Raw genomic sequence first — 21369 nt, forward strand, 5'->3', positions numbered from 1 at the left:
GGATATACATGTAGAATATAATGAACCCCAAGACCTACCTCACATAACACACAAAAATTAACTTTGTTTGAAACATAGATCTACATAAAAGCTAAGATGACAAGGGAAGGCTTAGAATATAGACAAGATAATACAGAAAAACATTTTTATGACCTAGAGGAGCAATGAAGATCTTTTATAGTGGAGTCATAAACACAAACTATTTTTTTAAATGATATACTGAACTTCACAAAATTAACATTTTCTACTCAGCAGAAGATGCCGTTAATGCAGTGTAAACGCTAGCTATAGGAAAAATTATAAATGACAAAGGATTTGTATCCAAATAATCTAAATAAAAAAGAGAGAAATGACTTGAACAGACACTTCACAATAGAGGATGTAAAATGGCCTGTAAGGACATGAAAAGTTGCTAAATCTTATTAGTTACTAGAGAAATGTAAATTAAAATGTTGTGAAGAATAGGTAACACTGGGACTATCACAGATTACTGGTAAGAGTACAAAGTGGTATGACCATTTTGGAAAACCATTCAGCAGTTTGTATTTTTTCTTTTAAGTTAAAAATACTCTAACCTGCCTTTATACTCAATAATTTTACTCCTAGCTTCTTACCCAGAAGAAATGAAAATACATGTCCATACAAAGATTTTTACAAAAATTTTAAAGCAATTTTATTCATAGTAACAAAAAGCTAAAAACAATTAATATGTCTATCAATTGGAAAATGGATAAACAAATCATGATATATTCATACAATAGATCATATTCAGCAATATAAAATAATTAATTACTAATATATACAATAATATAGTTGCTTCTCAAAGAAAATATATTGAGCAAGAGAGGTCAGAAGAAAAAGTACTCATGGTATGATTTCATTTGAATAAAATCCTGAAACAAATAAAATGAATTCACGATGACCGGAATCAGAACAATACTTGCCTATGAGGGGATGGGGATTGACTGGCAGGATACAAGAGAGAACTTTCTAGCGTGATGACAATGTTCCATATCTTAATCAAGTATTTGTTACTTAAGTATATATTGGTCCAGCCTCATCACATTATGTACTGTGCATTTCACTGTATATACATTTAACTTCAATTAGAAAGGGTACAAACTTCCAGTTATGAGACCAATAAGTTTTTGAGATCTAATGTACAGCACAGTAACTTAGTTGATAACAATGTATTACATATTTGAAATTTGCTAAGGGAGTAAATCTGAAGTGTCCTGAAAACAATAAATAAAAAGGGTACCTATGTCAGGTAATGGATATGTTAAGTAACTTGACTGTGGGAATCATTAGAGTATACTTATATCAAAACACTATCTTGTATGTCTGAAATATATGCAATTTTTTGTTAACTATATTTTAATAAGAAAAAAGTATATTGTGTGCCAGATACTGTCCTTGGTGCAATCTTACATGATTCTTATAACATCTCCTCCTTGCTTCTAGATTTAAAAACATCTGAGGCTTAGATATTTCCTTCATTCATTTAAAAATATGTAATGATGTCTGCTATGTGCCAGGCACTGTATTCAACACTGGTTATACAGTGCAAATCAAACAGATAATGTTCTTTCTCTTCTGGATATTAATTAAAATAAGATTACAAAGTAAAGTAATGGCTGTGAAAAAACAAAACAAAACAAAACAACAAAAAAACCGATTCCTAGACAGATTAGTGGAAAAACCATGATAGTGCTCATTTTAGAGGAGTAGGATTTTAGGGAAAGCTTCTCTAAGACGATTATATTTTATCTGCAGAACATACGTAAGTTAATGTAAGTTAACTAGGCTAGCCCAAGATTGGAAGAAGACTAATAACGGAGGAATATGAAAAAGCTAGGAGGCAGAGAAAAGAGCTGGATGCTAGGAAAAGCATATAATTGATGAGATGCTTTTGAAAGTGGTCTTGCTACTAGTTGCACCAGGGCAACAGGTACAAACCAGAAGAATGGTCACCTGACTAAGGGTTTATTGACCCCTACAACATTTCTAATGGGTGGCCACTGTGACAGAAATATACAGAGAGAAAAGAGTAATGAATATGAGGCGGTGAGGTGAAAGAAGTACATAGGCCCATGTCATGTTGAGGCTTGTGGGCCATATTATGTGGTTTGGATTTCATTCCAAGTGTAATAATAGAAGCTTCACTTATATTCACTGAAGGGTTTTAAACAGACAAGTGGCAAGATATGATTTATAACTGTAAAAGATCACTAGGCTGGTGAGTGAAGAATGGTTAAGTAACTTGACAAGTGGTGCATGCCCAGGAAGTAGTCGAGTTTAAAGTACCTCAGTTGGAGTAAGTGAAGTTTCCATCACACCTGGAACGATGGGTCTGTTTACAGTAGATCTTTCCAGCTCCAAGCAAACCTTGGGTTCCTGTGGCTCTGACACATCTTCATTGCACTCTCATGAGAGACTCTGAGCCAAAACTGCCCAGCTACATCTCTCCTGAATTCCTGACTCATAGAAGTGGTGAGGATTATAAATATGTCTTGAGCTATTAAGCTTTGAGGTAATTTGTTACATAGCAATAGATAATCAGGACAGATTGTCCTTTTCGTTGTAATAAAGGATGCTGTTCTTAGGTATACAAAATTCACCTTTTAGCTTTATTTTGGAGATTTTGAAAATATATAACAGAAATTTCTAAACAGAGAAATAGATGGTCTTAGTTCTAATACAAAGAAAATAAACAAAAATAAGTAAATGAAAAAAGCAGAACTAATTTGTATTTTGTAAAAGCAATATACGTTTTTATTCATTAGGAAAAATCACTTTAAATTACAGATAGAATTTAATTGGCAATAAAATAGATACAAATAAGATTCATTCAAAGCCTTCTGTAGTCCTGATTGCATGTATACACTGATGTATCACCTACCAAAGACACATCTATAGAGATATACGAAAACTATGTGTACTGTAGTTTAACAAAGAACACTTATACAGGCCCTCATCACAAATATTAACGAATAAAAATTCTTCTGCTTATATGTCTACTGTTAAAGCTAGTAATTTCTTCTTTACATTACAATTGAAGTCTTAATCTTTGATTTGATCCACTAGCAGCCTAAGATAACTATAAATATTTTAATTTACTTACTTTGAATTTCATACATCTTAAATTTCATAGTCAAGACCTAGACTCAACTCTATCATATGCCTAGTTCTTTCTTCAAGGCTTAAGATTTAAAATTAACTGACTAGCTATCACAAAAGAAGTAAAAAATGGACTTTAATCTGCTTATTTCTTTATTATAGGCATTAGTGTTTGGTCTTTAGTTCCAAGATTTGCTATAGCAGTGCTTATGATTTGATATACATAATAACAATCCAAATTTTAGGGTAGGGTGAGATAGGATAGAGGCAGAGAGGTAAAAAGAGAACTCTGCCTATGCATGAATTTAATTGGGAATTAGCTTAACTCTGCCATCTCTCTTTTCTGCTTCAGATGTTACTTCTCTGCCCAAGACTGTCAGATGAAAGAGTTTCTCTAATCAGGGCTTTAACAAATACTGTTGTACATTAAGAAGTTTTCTTCCACAAAGACAGCCAGCTTTGTTGTCTCATGCATTGGGTATTTGTTAGCTACTTTTAACTTCTTCAATTTATAAAATGTCCAGCTTGGTTGTGAGTGATCTGATTCCTGTTTTTTTCTATAATGTTATACACTGGTAACCAATTGGCATCATAAGTGAAGGCATTCTGTGATAAGTTCCAGAGTGCTCCAAAGAAGAAAATTGGCCGGTCGCGCTGGCTCACGCCTGTAATCCCAGCACTTTGGGACACCAAGGTGGGCAGATCACGAGGTCAGGAGTTCAAGACCAGCCTGACCAACATGGCGAAACCCTGTCTCTGCTAAAAATACAATAATTAGCTGGGTGTGGTGGTGCACACCTCTAATCCCAGTTACTCAGGAGGCTAAGGCAGGACAATTGCTTGAACCTGGGAGGTGGAGGTTTCAATGAGCTGAGATCGTACCACTGCCTGGGCGAAAAAACGAAACTCCATCTCAAAAAAAAAAAAAGAAGAAGAAGAAGAAATTCAGTGTTTTGCACTCCTTTTCATCTTGGCAGAAGCCTTTTCAGAAAGTGCCAAGGTCCTCTGTTCCAGTTCTGCAGGCTACACAGGCTAACCCTTGGGTAGACACGTCAGAATTGGAGGTTATTTTTACATAAAGCATCAGCCCAGAAATAGGCTGGCCTCACCTTACATTGAAGTTCTTCTGTTGGTATGCACACAAGATACTTCTAGAAAGCTCAAAATTGCCTAAGACTAGGTCCCAGGCCAAATCCAGCCACATCCATTGCTTTATTTCTATAACTGTTTTCTAGCAACAACAGCAGAACTGAATAGATTCAACAGATAGCATATGTCCTACAAAGCCTAAAGTATTTACTATATGGCCCTTTACACCAAAAGTTTGCTAGCCTCTGAATTACATTATGGAGCATTTGTCAAAGGAGTTATCTGCTACACTATTCACACCATTCCAATGTCATACTGAGACAAATTTTACTTTGGTCAAAAGATCTTTAGTGATAACTTAAATTCTACTCTCTTCACCTCATATTCACCCTGAGAGGCACAGTCTCAAAGTTCATATCATGGGCCATTGAAAATTCTATTATAATCTTATCTCAATGGCTTTTTATTTTTTTGTGAGAATATCTGTAAATTAAAGTAATTCACTTTCTGTGATGTTTATCTGGTACTTCAGTATTTTACAGTGTATTAAGAATTCTCATAAACATTATCAGCTATACTCCAACATCATTCCTCTACTGACATTAGCCAAACTTCTGACCAGTTCATATTATGTGCCAAGGAGGGGAAAGGTGAAAAATAATACATAGGGAGACATTTGTAATTTCTCTACTGGTTTGATTTCAGGGGAGAAAAGCAGATATTCTTCAACCTTTCTGTGAGACTCTTGGAAGGACACTCAATTTCTCAAATTCTCTTTTGGATATCTCTACATAAAGATAAGATCTGATTTAACTCAACCATCTCTCATCAAAGGATGGTCTCAAAAATATTCTGTAAGTCTTTGGTATTTTCTTCAACTCGCTTATATCATCATAAAATGACAACAATACAACAATAATAAAAAAAAATTGACCTCTATTGCAATTATTCCAAATGGGGCCCCCAAAGATGAAGTGGCTATACTCCTATTATATTATCCCTCATTCAATAGGTATAGTCATAACTTCATTCATTCATTCAACATTTATTAATTTCATGCCATGTATAAAACAAGTACTAGTGTTAATGGTTTTTAAATCCAGTAAAAAGAGAGACATACTATCCTTGAGAATCACAATACAGTGGGCAGGGTTGATCAGGAATTAATCACTTACAGAATAAGGTGATTGGTGCTAACAATAGAGGTATGTATCACATGCTATGAAAGCAGAAAGGAGTGTTGTAGGAGCTAAGATGGTTTGCATAAGTCCACTCTGAAGTGTGGCAGGAGTTTATCAGACAGAGTAAAAAGTAAGTGCAAAAGCACAGAAGCAAGAGGAACTCCCATAGCCATAAGAAAGATGGAATGCACACAGAGAGGATCCCTAGCAGGGAACAGAAAGGGGATGCTGAAATCTAGCTCTTGTTGCCAAGCCAGAAGGCTTGCTAGAGGCTATATTAGTCTGGAGGTAGAGGATGATTTTATAACTCATCTGCATCTGCCCTGAAGGAGTGCCCTTTTGATTTCCCACAAAGTCAACTTACGTACTTCAGGCAGCTCTGAATGCATGTGATATGCAGAACATGGAGTTAATCTCATAAGCCCTACAGATCCATCATACAGTTTGCAGCAGGGGAATTATGCAATCAGGTATTTGTTTTTTCTTTAAATTGAAGATATTTCTCACAGTGATATGGAGGATGGGCTAATGGAAAGGCTTTAGTTGCAGAGGAAAGTTAGAAGAACGTTATAGTAGTCAAAGGGAGAAATCATGAAAGCCAAGCCTAATGCAGGGGTGGTGGGGATGGAGAGTAGAATTAATCAAGTCATGGGGTTTCTTTGCATTGTCTGGCTTTTGTACAACTCCCTCAGCATAAATGAACAAAAATTAATGAGAGTAGGCCTGACATTGTCAAAGCAATCACTTGCACACTAGGCTGAGACTCGTGTTCTGCTTCTCCCCTGTTGAGTGAGTGCTCACTCTTCAGTTTTGATCAGCTTTGAAGCTGAAGCTAAGAATACTCACTGAATGTCCAAACTGCTTCCTTGTCCCTCAAGGTCATTGAGCTCTTGACATCTCAATCATTTCAGTAATTCTATTGTCAAATAATTCCACGTTCATCTTCTTTGCTTGCCCTGAGCCCATTCTTCATATTGATCTTTGCCCTATTTACAGTAATGTGGTCTCTGGCTTTTACCACACAAAACTGGAAATGAACAATCGAGGGATGAGGAGGTTGTAGTAGTACAACAGAGTCTCTGCTATCTCACTGTCTCTCACTTCATTGGGAATCTGTTTTGGGAAATCATCTTTTATTGCTGGGAGCCCGGGGAAATCAAGAAGCTAGCCAACCATTATGTTTCTTGGTTTGATGAAGGTTTTCAGGAATCCAGAAGAACTCTAAGTTAGTAAGATAGTTCGAAATGGAACCAAGTGAATCACACATAAGCTTATTACATTCAAATCATTTTACAAACATCATAGCAAGTCAACAAATTAGATTTTAATGAATCTAAATAGGTGTTACCCTCGACCATTAAAATCACACATTCATTTGAGACATAATAGACTTACACTTGGGACACTATTGGCAGGATATGTCTCCGGTGAGAAGAATTATAACTAAACACATTTCTTTTTAAGGCTATGAACATTATATTCTTATGAAGAAAAAAGATTAACAATTACTAGTTTTCAGCATCTCCTTAACTAAAATCCAGGGGCCAGATCACATTTAAAGCATGCCATCAATCACTTAGAGCTAAAACAGGCCCTAGAAAAATAATCTATCACTATTAGCTGAGATCTTGTCTAGAGTAGGGGACTCTGCTTTTTGGAAGACTAACGACAGCTATTAGATTCATAGATATAAGCACAAATAAATTCAAATTTAGTTCATTCATTTAATAATACTTACTATTTACTTACTATACATAGACTATATGTTTGCAAGAGATTGAAGAATGAGTATAACCTAGTCCTGCCCTAAGAAGTGTATAGTCTGATTAGAAGCAGGTAATATAATGCAAGATAACAGGTATGCACTGGAAATCCTGGAACCCAGAGCAGGTGTGCCTAAGGAGGGTTTTCTCTAATGGGAAAACTGATCAGAGTATCAGAGAATGAGCTTGAGACAAATAAAGACAGTTCGGAAGTCAGGTGGGGTTGGGGTGGAGGAACAGTGCCCCAGGATGAAGTACAGCATGAAACAACAACAAAAAATAGATTAATTTGGATGAACTAGTAGAAGCTTGGTGATGCTGGTATAACGAAAGTCAGTAAAATAGAAACAGTATGGAGAGGTCAGCACGGGTCATTTTTAAGATCTGCTTTTTCTCAAGTTTTACAAGCTCCAGAAGTTTTTCTCTTGTACGATTTATTCCTGAGTTCCAATATATTATTACAAGAAAAGCAATGAATAAAAAAATCTTCACAGATAAACAAAATATGTTTCACTGCTTGTGTCTGAGCACAATTTGAAAATTACTTCTGCAGGAAATGAGACAACAGAAAATGTTACATAGGGAAATCGAGTGGTCACATTTGAATGTTTGTCCCAAGGATAGATAATGGGGCTGATAATACTGTAAGCAGTATGACCAATACCTGATAGAGACAAGAAACTAGATCTGAGAAATATTTGAGGGTTAAACTGTCATAGGTGGATGATTTATTAGATTTACTCCATGAGAGAGAAGGAGATATCAAGGGTAACTTTCAGAGTTCTAGCGTATGTAATTGGGTTGGAGACTACAGAAAAGGCATTCAATTTTGCCTTTGAATGCAAAAGACTGGGGTGGAGACAGAAATGGTGAATTTAGTGGTGAGCAGGAAATTGGACATGAGGAAATATGAAGGTAAGAAGTGAAGGACAGAATCAGATGTATATCTAGGTGTCATAATTATCTTTGGCATAATTATAGCTACTGTTTAAGTGGTACGTACACTTAAACAGTACCACCATCTGGGTTAAGTGCTGATACCAGCCTCTGGGTTAAGTGCTTCATATGTACTAATTCATGTAACCTTGACAACAAGCTTAGGTCTAGAGATGCAGTGTGTCATGCTTAAGATCACACAACTAGGGGAACTGGCAGATTTAGGATACTGAAGTCTACCTGGCTTACAATGCTTTCTCTTAACCATCCCTATCTGAGACTGGTATCTCCCAAAGAAGCATGCAGAACACTGAATCTCTAGGGCAGGGGGCAGTCTGCTTCAAAGGGTATCAGGCAGAACTGAATGGATAGCTATAAATACATAGTCAATATTTTTTCTCAGAAGTTGAAAACACATAGATATTTAGAGGTTAGGCATATACATAAATGTGTGCAGAAGCTGGGACTATTGGCAAAAGACAGTCATGGGACAAATAGGTAAATTAGAGAGTGCTTGACTCAAGTTAAGGTATTCAAATTCAAGGTTTTATTTTTTAAAAAACACAGTGATAACAAAACAAAAACATCTTCCATTAGAGTAACTATAACCTACTAGTTTGGCCCATGTTTACTTATTCTCTCTATTCAAACTACAGAACAAAAACAAAACATCTTTATAAAAGGTAAATAACCACAAGATGAAGTAGAAGGAAACATAATAGAGAATGGGACTTTTAAAAGTGCTTCGAGATGGAGAATTTTTGTAACTTTTGCAAGTCTGAATTAAAAGACACAGCCCATTATGTAATACAATGCTCCATACATAAAGAACCATGAGATAATTTTCTCCTAAATAATGCTAAGAAAATGTTTGACCACCCCAAATAATTTAGAAACTTCCCTTTATCTATCAATGAGGACTTTCGCTTTACTCCTAGGTCAATTAAGACTCAAGCTAATATCTCTTTGTTCTCTCACAATTGACTAGTGTTTCTCAAAATATTAACCTTTGTATGTTTGTTATAATATTTTCAATTTATTTTATAATATTTTGGTATTTCTAGTATGATACCGTATATGTGCCAGTTAGTTTAACCTATAATTGGAGAAGTCCAAGAATGCCCAGATTAGTTGGTTAGTTGGCTTTATATTTGGAAGGCCCATACACGGCAACTACAGGTCCTTCTTACTGAGGTGTATCTAGCCACAATCAACACTTTACTCATTATCAAACTAAATATAAAAGATTAGTCTTTATTGGTGAACTAGTGTCTGGTTAATCACTATAATGAATGTATTAATGGATTCCCTTTGGTGAAAGTAAAGGAATTGAAGATATGTGTATTGGCTAAAACAGTTAAACACTCCTTACTCTTAAATGAACTGTACATAAGATTCCACTGAGGCCTGTATCCCATATCTTTTAGCGATGGGGCCCACGGTTTTATCCACAATCATCATTCTGTGTCCAGACATTGGATTAAGAGGACTGAATGACACTGACTAAAGGGCACAGAATCTTGCTCCTAGAATGTTGCTATGTCCACGTCAGTTCCACCTCAGTGAATATTACATACAGGGTGGGTGAAAGTATCTAAAAGATCAAAAGACCTAGGCCCTCATTGAGCTTACGGAATAGGTTTTGTTCCAGATTTGCTAATGAGGGATTATCTAATAAATACCTAAATGTGTGATAAAATTTGGACTTAGACTTGCTTTAATAAAAGCAGGTTATAATAATAACCTGGTAGTGAGGTTGTGAGAGACAGAAGCTATCTCCCAGCTCTTTGAAATTCTTGGGTGGTTATCCTTATCTAACTAAAAAACCAAGAGTTTTGCCAAATTTGTCTTCTATCAGTTAAAAAGAGTGCTATGAAATCTTCAATATGATAAATCCTTTAAATCCTTAAAGTCCTTTGAAGCAAAAGCAATATATGCTTTTGTCATTAAGAAAAACTATTCTCTGAATTTATGTTTTCAAAACAATCTTTGCTTTCTGCAAAACAGTAGTACCAAAAATAGTCTACTCAGCTCAACAAAAACACTTAAAGGTGTAAAGGAAACTGTTTACAAATAAATAACATTTGAGCAATACAAAGACATCCTGGTTGAAAGTTTAAATACAAAAAGAGATAAAAGGGAAATACCACTTTATGGGAAAACTCAAAATATAATGAAGTGGGTTATAATTTAATTTTACAACTGCATTTTAAGAGAAGATATAATAAAATGTACTTGGTTCCTTACTTTGTTGCCAGCAATTGAATATACAGTTAAAAAATTTGAATACATTTATTTTATGCAATGGATTATTTCAGCTTGTTTATATCTCAATTCAAAAGGAAGCAGAGATACTCAGTAGCAAGATAATGAGGTCAATTATATTTCAATAAGCAATTCAGAGAAAGGCCCTCATATGACACTTCAGAACTATTCTGTACATCGACATCAGATACCAGCTTTCATACAAACTAGCCATGACAATTCACTGAAGCAGTATCAAATAATTTCTTCATCAAGAAGCTCTCTTAGATGTTTACACTTTCTAAGATGGGAATACTAAAGCATCAATTAAAACTTATCAGGGAAGTCAAAGATACAAATCTGATCAATGAAAAAATGCCCAGAGAAGCAAAGGGATCCTATACAAAGCCAAAATAAAATACTTTAGTCATCGAACAATATTTTACAGTTTCAAAAAAAGTTATTTGTAGTTTATGCACATCATAAGTTTATACAGACAACATACTTTGTACTTCTTTTTTTTTGAGGCACCATTAATCCCAAATACAGTCAAACAGATGTAGTCTTTCACATACCAAATTCTCATATATAAATACAAATAGAGTCAATCTAATTCAACTAATAAAAAACCAGATTATTTCCCCTAGAAAATGTGATATTGTTTTGAGTGACTAAGAATAAAATTCCAGGATTTTGTAATTTTCTCTTCTAATCACTCTAATGTGAATTGTCCTAGGATTGTAAGAACATCTACTCAGAGCTAGTAAAGCAAAATTAATATAGCATAAGGACAAACTAATACTCTCTTATTTTCTTCATCAATACTACCACTTACTACCCACTCCTCCCCAAATGCATCAATAACTATAGCAGCAAAAATTAGCATTAGTCAATCTGAAACAAAACCACTTTGGTTGCAAAACTACACAGAAGCTATTCTATAGTTAATTAGTTGGGGAGAAACTACATCAACCTCTTATTTTGGTAGTAAGTCAATACCAGCCCTTCCTCAAAATAAGAAATGAAAAGTAAACAAAATTTATCTTGTCTTTGATATTCATAATATTTGCAGATCTCAAAAGACATTATTACAAAAAAAAAAGAAGACATTGAAAACCTATGAAGTTCAAACTGGGCAGACAGAATGTAGTTTTTCGAGATAATTTTAGTTTCTGAATATACCTGGCATTTAGACCTACACAACATGGTGGACACTAGCTGCATGTAGCTATTGAACATTTGAAATGTAGTTAGTTCAAACTAAGATGTATCATAAGTATAAAATATACTCCAGATTCTGAAGACTTAACAAAGATTGTAAAATGTTACATTAATAATTTTATATTATGTCTTAAAATGGTAATGTTGTGGATATACTGAGGTAAACATTTTATATTAAAATTAATTTCATTGGTTTTGTTTATTTTTTAAATTTGGCTACTAATATAATTTAAATTACATATGTGGCTTGTATTTGTGTCTTGCATTGCATTTCTATTGTACATCAGTGATTTAGACCATAACCACTATGATGTGGAGTACACCTTGTAGAAATGTCTGTAGTACCATTTGGCTCAGAACTTATAAAAACTTTACCAAACAGCATGAAACAGTTTTAAAAGCATATTTTGTACTGTGGATAATGCAGTTTTTCATAGTCTAAGGAGAGGTATGTCAAGAGTGTTTGGAGGGTAAAAAATAACAGAAAAGGAAGAATGTTTGGTGAAAAAAACTTAAACTCTGAGCTCAAGCTGGCTCTAGCTTGACTTTTTCTGGTTCCTGATCCCAACAAACAATTCCTATTTCAGAGGAAAGCTCTCTTTTTCTGGGTGAAGGTTGAAGGGCAAGCAGTTAAAAAATTGGGACTAGGTATTAACCAGTGTATGAACATTGCTAAGAGATCTGAGGCCCAGCCCAAGTGAACCACCAAAGAGGAAAGAATGACATGAGTAATTTAATAATTCTTTAAGGTTTACAGTCCGTCTCATCCCCTTTATCTCTACTTCCTTCCTATCATTGCCTTGTTTCCCTTTTTCTTTTCTTACATCCATGTTTACCCTCATTTTTCATTCTGTTGGTTATTTTGTGCCTTCTTCTCTCCCAATTCTGATTGGCATCCCTCTCACCTTTAGTCATTCTCTCTCTCTCTTTTTTCTTTACCATGTATTTCCTTTTTAAAATTTGTATTAAATGTTTGTAACATGGACCTGAACTATATTTGAATAGTCTTTACTTTCTTTCAGATTCTTTCTTTTAGAAGAAAAGATATAGGAAATAAATGGAGGAAAATTAAACACTCAAAGACATGAAAGTAATTTTTATTTCTACAGGTTCCTTGATGGGGTTGTCATTTTTGATTTCTCCTTCAGGATTTCTGGCCTACTCTTTGGGCCCTTCCCCTGACCTAGGGCAATGTGGGCCAAGAAGAAACATTGATCAGAATCACTTAAAGCAGCCTCCTAGGTCCTACCTAGACCTAGAATTTGGACTCTTTTGGTGGGAATCACCAGTCTTAGGAACGTAGGTTAGCAAAATAAACAGACTATCCATTATCCTTGACATTAATACATGTCCTATGAATATATAATACATGAAAAAGACCTACTGAAGTGCACATGATTATTTTAAAATGATGGCTTATGGGAAAAATTTTAATTATTTGCTTTAGTATTTGAAAATTAAAAAGCTGAAAAATAACAGGCCTGAAGGCATGTGATTGATTGACAAATAAGTTATCAAAGTGGTGTTTAACAGAATCCCTTTGAGGCAGGGGTAAGTTAACTTCAAATTGCTATTATGGGTTTCTTAAAATACATTTCAGAATAGTAAAGACAATCATTTCTGGGAAAAAACATGGTTATTGAACTCATATAAATTGGTTCATTCATATAAACAGAAAACATACTTTTATATTCTGCTAAGTATCAAAAGACTTTTAGGTTAATCAAAAATTTTGAAAGGCATAAAATCTAAAGTAGCTTTTATCTAACACTTTCTTCAATTATTACCTATGGATATTTTTCAGGTGGATTTTCAAGAGAGATGTTACACTTGTAAGCAATTCATAGTTACCTTTTAGGAATCAATATGTTAATAAATTAGACCAAAACACAAGCCTTCTATGCTATTACAATTAGATCTTATTACCATTAGACTAATGAATCGAAACATGTGCTTTTGATATCCCAAGGTTTTGAACTCATAGAGCTTTGATATAATGTTTAATAAACACACATTTTTACTCTTATGAACAACCTCTCAACCCACAGGAAATTAAGTCAAGGGTATACACTTCTGAACTGGAGTAGACAATGCTTTTATTCAGAAACCAATAAAAAAATTTTGCTTTAAAATATAATTTTGTCAGAAATTCTCCATTTTAGAATGAATGTTTAGATTATCAATAACCAACTATATGCCAAAACATAAACACCCAAAAAGAATCAGAATAATCACCAGTCATACCTTATTATGTGTCTGAGTCTGTCCAACCAGTATGAGGATATTGGATGAGATGATAGACAGGCAGAAGTTAATTAGTATTATGGACCTCTCAGATCGTATGTACCTAGCCAGAGAGAGAAAAGTTGTCCAATTTTAAAATCCAACAGAAAGATGAAGAATTCTATATTGTGCAAGTTGATGGCATTCATCTGGAACAATAAGCACTGTAGCACAGGAATATTTACAAAAATAAAAAATATAAAAATAGTTCCTAAAATAAATAATTACTTTTAGAGACCCAATTTCATAGTGGTATGGCATGTGCAAGAGTCCTTCAGAATTTTTTTTTCTTATACATTGGTGGGACAATATAGCAATTCTGATAGAGCCTAAGTTGCCCATCTGTTGTCATGATACACTTTTTTTTTTTCTTTTCTTTTTCTTTTTTTTTTACTAAACGTATAAAACTTCTTGGAAATATGTCAATTAGTATAATACCTTTATACACATGTTTGTGTATGTATGTGTATATATGTTTAGCATTATCATATGAATCAACCAAAAGAAACTTTGAGAACCAAAAAGAAAAAAATCACACAAATTGTGAAGTATTATTGTTATTTACTAGAAAGATATCATTACTTTCATGAAACTGTGAACACTTTTATCCACTCAAGCATTTTAATGTAATTAGGTTGTTACTCTTTATATTTTTCCTAAATAATTGTTCAAAAAATGAATCTTTATTTCTAAAAATGAATCCAGTCCACAAATGATAATTCACTCTTAGGCGGAAAATCACTTGACATATGCCATATTTTACCCTTATGAAGAAGTGTTTATATACAGTCTGTTATATAGTTGTTAAGTGCACCAAGAATGTAAGCCATAGAGAAAACTGCTCAGAATCAAATGTTCTACCAGCTGTTTACCCTGAAAGAGTAACAGCTATTTTGCTTCACTGTATTCTGTGGTAAATCACTGACTGACAGTAACAAAAAGACACTGTTGTATTTGCTGTATGTTTAGGCCTGTTCAATTTCTCTTATAACATGGAATCACATTCTACAGCGGGCATGAGCTTTTCTATGCAGTATTACACAGGAGTGCCAGTGATCTGGAGGCACTCTGGAAGGTAAAAATCTATCAAACTTCTCTGTCTCTCTCTCTCTCTCCCTGTCTTTGAGGGCTATTAAGGTAGAATCCCCACATTTCATCACACATTTCCAAAAAGGACACAAGAGTAAGAATAACAATAAAATACACAAAGGAGTTTTTGTAATACAAAAAGAAATTCCCTTCAGTCACAAAACAAACTTAAATGGGACCAACTTAGATCAAATCTCAACACAAAATGGCCTTGGGGTTGCTGAACCTTGTTCCTGTATCATCAGCGCAAACAATAGAATAAACCACACACTGAGATGCTGAAGACATCATCAACTATTAAGTTGTCTCTTTTTTTGTGGCTGGGGAATATTATATAAAAAGTTAAGGGGCTTCATATAATTAACCCTCTGTTTGATGTTAATGGCTTCCATGAAAGCACAAACACACAGACATTATGAAAAGGGTTTCAGTGAAACTTTCTGTTTTGTAAATAGACAAAAATACGATAATGAAATATCCAGAACTGACTAGTCTAAAGTTTTTATATGTTTCTATTTTTATCAAAACTGAGTCCTACTGTTGCCTTCATAATTGCTATGAAATGTCTCAATTTTCACAAATTTCTTTACCATGTTAGATTTTTTTAAACAAAATTTAAGTATTCTTTATGTTAATACGGCGATGACAAGGACATGCTTCATTAGTTTTTCATGTAGAAATGTAATTCTGCCAAACTTATCTATAAGTGAAGAGAATATAACCTAATGTATTAAATTTTTGGTGAACATTTCTGATGAATTACATGCGACACCAACAAATTCATAAACAGCCTATTATGTATAAAATACTTGAGATGCTTGTACATGTCACAACTCTTTAGAAATCAAAATTTCTAAACTTTTTACTTAGAATAAAAGGTGATAGGAACCTAGCATGCTTAATAGCATACAGTAATATTATACAGTATACAATATATACCCTACATGTATAATGGCATCCTTCTAGTAAGCAAAGATAATACTTCACATTTGTGTGGGGTTTTAAAATTCAGTTCTCAAAGTTTCTATTGGTGTTGCTATAGGTGTTTATAAACTGCATTTAATTCATCATGTTATCAAGATTCACTTAATAATTCACGGAGTCTTGTCACTTCTTTTAAACTACTAATATTATTTCAATTCTTCTATTTGTATAGAATGAGTTGATGACTACTAACCCTTAGGGATTTAGATTTGTGTTGTTTCTTGGTACTCTCTTCTATAATCCTCAAGTTCATCTTAAGTTTTAACAGATCCTTTGAATTGTTTTGGTAATTCTTAGAAAACTATTGTAGTAGTGACTTTCCTGAACTTTCTGCATTAAAGAAAACTGTATTATTGACTAATTAATTGTATGTTTCCTTGATTAAATATACACATCACCTATCCTGAACATGTATATGCCAGTATTAGTGATATGTATTGAGGGGTAAATAAAAGGTGGAATTGCTGCCTGAATCCTAAATGCTGATAAGTGGAATTTAGTTCTAAATAGTTCAGTGAGCATGAGTTATGTTGCTATTGTGATTACCTAATTCCTAGTCTTTAAATGCTGCCTCATGTTTGAACAACTGCTATTTAAACAATTGTGGTAGAGGAAGTTGTCTACTTTTCAATGTTTACCCATCTTACTTTTGCATTACCGAGACAATGTCTGCTTGAGTGAGCCCTGAACTCAAGATTCTGCTGCCTACAATGTCATGCTTAAACTAAGCATTTCTTTCATTTCCTGGAGCAGGACATATTTTATCAGATTGTCCCACTTTGTCAGTGTTTCACTATTAGATAATTCCTTCACAGGAAGGAAGGATTTCCATCATGTACCAGTGCTAATGGGTCAAGAGATACCTATTTTTCACTTTTGCATGAAGCATAAAAACTCTTCATAACTTTGACAATTTAAGTATCTGTGACAATTAATTCTTTCTCTCAAAAGAGTAAAAATTATAATGAAGAACAATACATTTTCTTAAAAGAATGAAGTAAAATGGTCTTTTTAAATAAAATTGTAATTCATTTTTAACTGAATGTTTTTTATCTTAAGTGAATAAAGATTAAGATTTCTGAGGCAGAACAATCTACTTTTGCAATTCTAATATTACAAATATTCAGAAAATATTTGGCAATTTTCTATATACTAATATAGTTTAAAATATTTAGATTATTTTTCAATAATAAAAATGGATACAAACATGTTTAACATTTAAAAATTTAAAAATCCATTAGAAAAATCCAGTACTTTGGCCATATGGCTATGTATTTTATCAATATGTGAGTAGACAATAAACTTCACAGGTCTAATCTTAGTAACACAATCAAAAACAAGTCTTTAAAAATACTAGTCTTTCATATATCAAGTAGGTTCGATTTCAACTATTGTAGAACAAAATTTTTCAATAACTTCCCCTTGTTTATGTATTTTTATGACTTCTTTTAATCAATTTGTCAAAGTCTGACTTCTTGGACACACTCAACCAACAGGCATTTTCTGGAATATAGTGGTATTATGTTAGTGCTTTAATATTATAGAAGAGTTCACTAGTTGTCTGGGACATACTAAAAGCATGTGTTTGAAACTTGAGAACTTGAGATTATATTTTTATAACAGATAAATTAATTTGACTGTACCAGTTAGACTCACAGTCTCCATAGCAATTGGGATAAATAGAAACCACATATAGATTGAACTTGTGGTATAAGAGTACCATGCTTGGGGTAAGCAACTTGTTGAAGGCTACTAACATTTGAAATGAGAATAAAAGTTTACATGTGTACTGTTTATTTTCTCAACTCAGGCAAATATATAGGAAAATTAGGTAAATACAATTCATTTATTATAGCTCAATTACATCAATTATAACTCTGTTGTAAAAATATTGCTTTCAGTGAATTAAGAAGACAGGAGACATATAATAATTATCACATGCCTTGATTTAACTATGAACAACCAAGCATTGTATTTCAAGTCTATCAATTGATTACTTACCTCCATAATGCTGCATAGACAACTGCTAGGGTAATCAAGGCCAAGCAAGAAAGACCACTGCCTACTATTAGGGTAACTGAAGGTGTGCCAGAGGATTCCATGATCTGTGAATTAAACAAAACAAAAAAGAAACAAATTGGTTTTTAATGAATTAAAATAACTTCTAGACTCAGCAAAGCTAACCTATCACTCAAAAATAGCCTATATAGTTGTTATAGTTACCAGATAGTTACCCATGAATCCACTCTGTTCTCACATTCTCAACCTCTAAAAATACTAATTCCAGCTTCCCCCTCTCTCCAACTGTGAAGTAATAAAGTCATAAGTGTTTTAAATAGTGGATTATGGAATATTACATCCTTATAACTTTTGAAAATCAAGACCTAAAACTACAACTTGGTCAACATTCACATGTTAAATTTTCTCTAGCTAAAATTTGAAGCATCACTCATTTTTCTTTAACTAACTGCAGGTTAGTCATTTCACAATAAGATTCTGGGTAAAATTTATCTTGATCCTACCATTTACAACTCATTATGATACCTATATCTGTATACAGATACTGAAGATTTTTCAAACTTTCTCACTTTTTGACAACTTTATTCTAAGTCAAGTATTCCCACATTTAATTGTACTTGCTTGGCCTCTGAGGATATAGAAGAAAATCAAACATCAAATTTAAAACCTTTAAGTATATTTTGTGACTTTTTTAATGGCCAAAATATGTGGAGATAATTATTACAATGCCAGTATCAGTCCCTAAATACATGACCTTGAAAAATAAGCTTTCTATCTTTTAAAACATATATAAAGATTACATGCATTCACTGATCTGGAATGTGTCTTTCTTTGGACACTTACATGACATTAATTAATTAAATTTGTTGGTTTTCATATTGTTAACATTGGGAGTTTGAAGGAATACACTTTAAGCGTGTTCTAAAACCTCAAATATGCACATCAAATTGTATTAGTTTTTATCATCAAAATTAGTAAGAAGAGTGATGCCTATTTAGGCCAAATGTAAGCATAATGTCACATTTACCTGAATAATAATTGTTCAGTATTCATTCTGAGTTATATTTCCTCAAAATACAATTTATGAGAATATTATTTTTCTTTCAGACAGTTATGTACAACTGTCTCTTTCAGAAAGTATTTTTGAAAAACCATATACTATTAAGGAATAATTTTACAGTTCCTGACAGCCATGCTTTCATAAAAACTTCATTTGATTAACATATATATTTCTTTATTTATATTTACATCCAAGGACACTTCCAGAAAACCTGTACTGAAAATATCCAATGCAGATATGCAATGTGTTTCACTATAGTGTCTGGGGTCTTCATTCTACTACTAACAATACCTTCACAAATTCACCAGAACATCTTTCCAGCTTTAAAATAAAGGTTAAGTTGACGATTATTTTTATTTGAAAGTTTGCAGCATATTAGTAATATGATTGGACTACATCCTTAAAACTACACTGCAGAAATTTCAAGTTAGAAGACATAAAATTGAGTAGAATTTAGTTATAGAATACCAACTAGAATTCATTCCACCAAGCTACTGTAGCTAAGGAGGAGACGAACCCAATTTTGCCACCCTGCAACATTTTTCATTTCCCCATTTAAAATGCAGTTCCCTGGAGAAACACTAGCCACAATGTCCCTGCCTTTGCATTAAAGCCGTGTTTTCTCTTTGTTACTTACTATTTCTCTAGGTTGCTGAGCCAAAATGGCGAAGGTAGAGAGACGATCACATAAGCATTTCGTATGGGATGCATCGGTAAGCACAGTTTTACATCCCTGGGTGGACCACGTTCCCAAAGACTCGTTCCTGCAAAGGGGAGTGAAGGGGGAGGAAATCGGGATAAATACGCCTGATAGCCAAATCCGTAAAGAAGAAAATGCAGTTTAATTGAGAGAGTCGTCTACTGTAATTCCTGTACAGGAAAAAATTCTACTTGTTGTTGAACAGGATGTAATTTAGATGCATCTCCAGTAATGCAAAGCGAGAGTGGGAAAAAGCAAGCAGGCAGCGGTGCGGCGTGCAAAGAGCTGTCCAGCGCCGGAGGTGCTGAAACCGGGACTAGCTCTGTCCAGCCCTCTGCGAGGAACAGCAGCGGCAGCGGCGGCAGCACGAGCAGCCGCCAGAGCGTTGGCAGCCACTTCCTATGCTCATCGGATCGTTTCAAATACTCAGGGTGTAAAGAGGCTTTTCATATTTTCCTACCAGCTCTGATTCCCGTCCCATATTTTGGACCATAAATGCTGGCTTTTAAAATGCGGATTTCTTTGAAAAGCCTGACTAAAAGGTTACATAGCTTGGATTGGGTGATAGGATCTTCTCCGCTGCTGGTTAGGGATTTTTCCTCCTTTTAGAATAGCTGCTGTGAAAATTTCACCCTGGAAACGGGAAGCAGCAGCAGCGGCATCAGCTGGTTCTGACTCTCATTGCCTTTGCCTGGTATCCAGGGGAGGGGTGGGTTTCAGACATAAGCTTCCTACTCCACACTTCACTCAGTCCAGCTCGCCTCTGACGTCCTTGACATTTCTTTCCCTCAACTGCTTCTTTGCCCTGGGGCAGAAGCATTAAGCTAACCCCAAGTCCACTAAAACATTTAGAGGAATAACCCCACCCCAAAGTCCAGTAGGAGTGGGGAAGAGAGCCTGGTTCAATTTTCTCTTTGGTGTAGCCATTTAAAAGGCTAAAGCATATGGTTTATTTCTCACCCCAGCAGAACAATAAAAATGGTATCAACCTACGTCTTCTTCGTGGTGGGAGGGATGGGGGAGAACCCTTCCACCCCCAGCTGAACTACACTACAGGAAGAGAGAAAAAGAAAAAAAAATGCTATAGAGCTCAACCAATCAACTTTATTATCATTACACGTGTTCTGTACTGAATGCACCAATTGTCACTCCCCTCCCCCAGGCATGGAAATTCTCCAGCTAGCAAACCTGTACGTTTGTGTGTTTAAATTTCAAACCAAGTTACTATCTGTGTTAAAAATTACTTCAAAACTTTAAGAGAAAAACACATGGCTTGACGTTAATTTTGATACAGTGCTTTTGATTTTGCTTCCTCCATCTCCGAATGCCTGAAGCTATTGGGTTAAATATGCATGCAGTCTATTTCAGAGAGATTTCAATGAGACAAGTTTCTCTCTGACAGTTGAACTTCCAAGTTGAGTTACAGAATATAATTCACACTATCCTTTTTTGGTATCTACCAGCAATAGATTTTTAATATTCATTATTTGATATCATTAATATTTGACTCAATATACTCTTAATTACAACTTCTCTGAAGAAGAAAATGCACTGTACTTGAAGAGAGTTAGATAAAAATTATACCTAACTTTACCCCAATACTTCTAAGTATTGGCCATTTTTGAATGTGTTAGGTCTCTTTTCTTTCTCATAATGTCATGCAACCATGCCAATTTTTTA

At 34.2% G+C, this 21369-nt stretch overlaps 1 protein-coding gene across 1 annotated transcript in view; it reads right to left on the bottom strand.

Moving 5' to 3' along the window:
* LOC105537373 (brain-specific angiogenesis inhibitor 3-like) overlaps nucleotides 1–20629 on the bottom strand; it is a 162953-nt gene extending 142324 nt beyond the window's left edge. Inside the window, exons 1-4 of the mRNA XM_011976946.1 lie at nucleotides 20412–20629; nucleotides 19627–19753; nucleotides 17912–18015; nucleotides 13799–13901 (exon numbers count right to left, since the gene is read on the bottom strand). Of these exons, the coding sequence (XP_011832336.1) occupies nucleotides 13799–13901; nucleotides 17912–18015; nucleotides 19627–19753; nucleotides 20412–20509 (432 nt within the window). The 5' untranslated portion in view covers nucleotides 20510–20629. The remainder of the gene's footprint in view (nucleotides 1–13798; nucleotides 13902–17911; nucleotides 18016–19626; nucleotides 19754–20411) is intronic.
* Nucleotides 20630–21369: the final 740 nt, after the last annotated feature.

The sequence above is a fragment of the Mandrillus leucophaeus genome, unplaced genomic scaffold, assembly GCF_000951045.1.
Source record: "Mandrillus leucophaeus isolate KB7577 unplaced genomic scaffold, Mleu.le_1.0 Scaffold1714, whole genome shotgun sequence".
NCBI classification, from domain to species: domain Eukaryota; kingdom Metazoa; phylum Chordata; class Mammalia; order Primates; family Cercopithecidae; genus Mandrillus; species Mandrillus leucophaeus.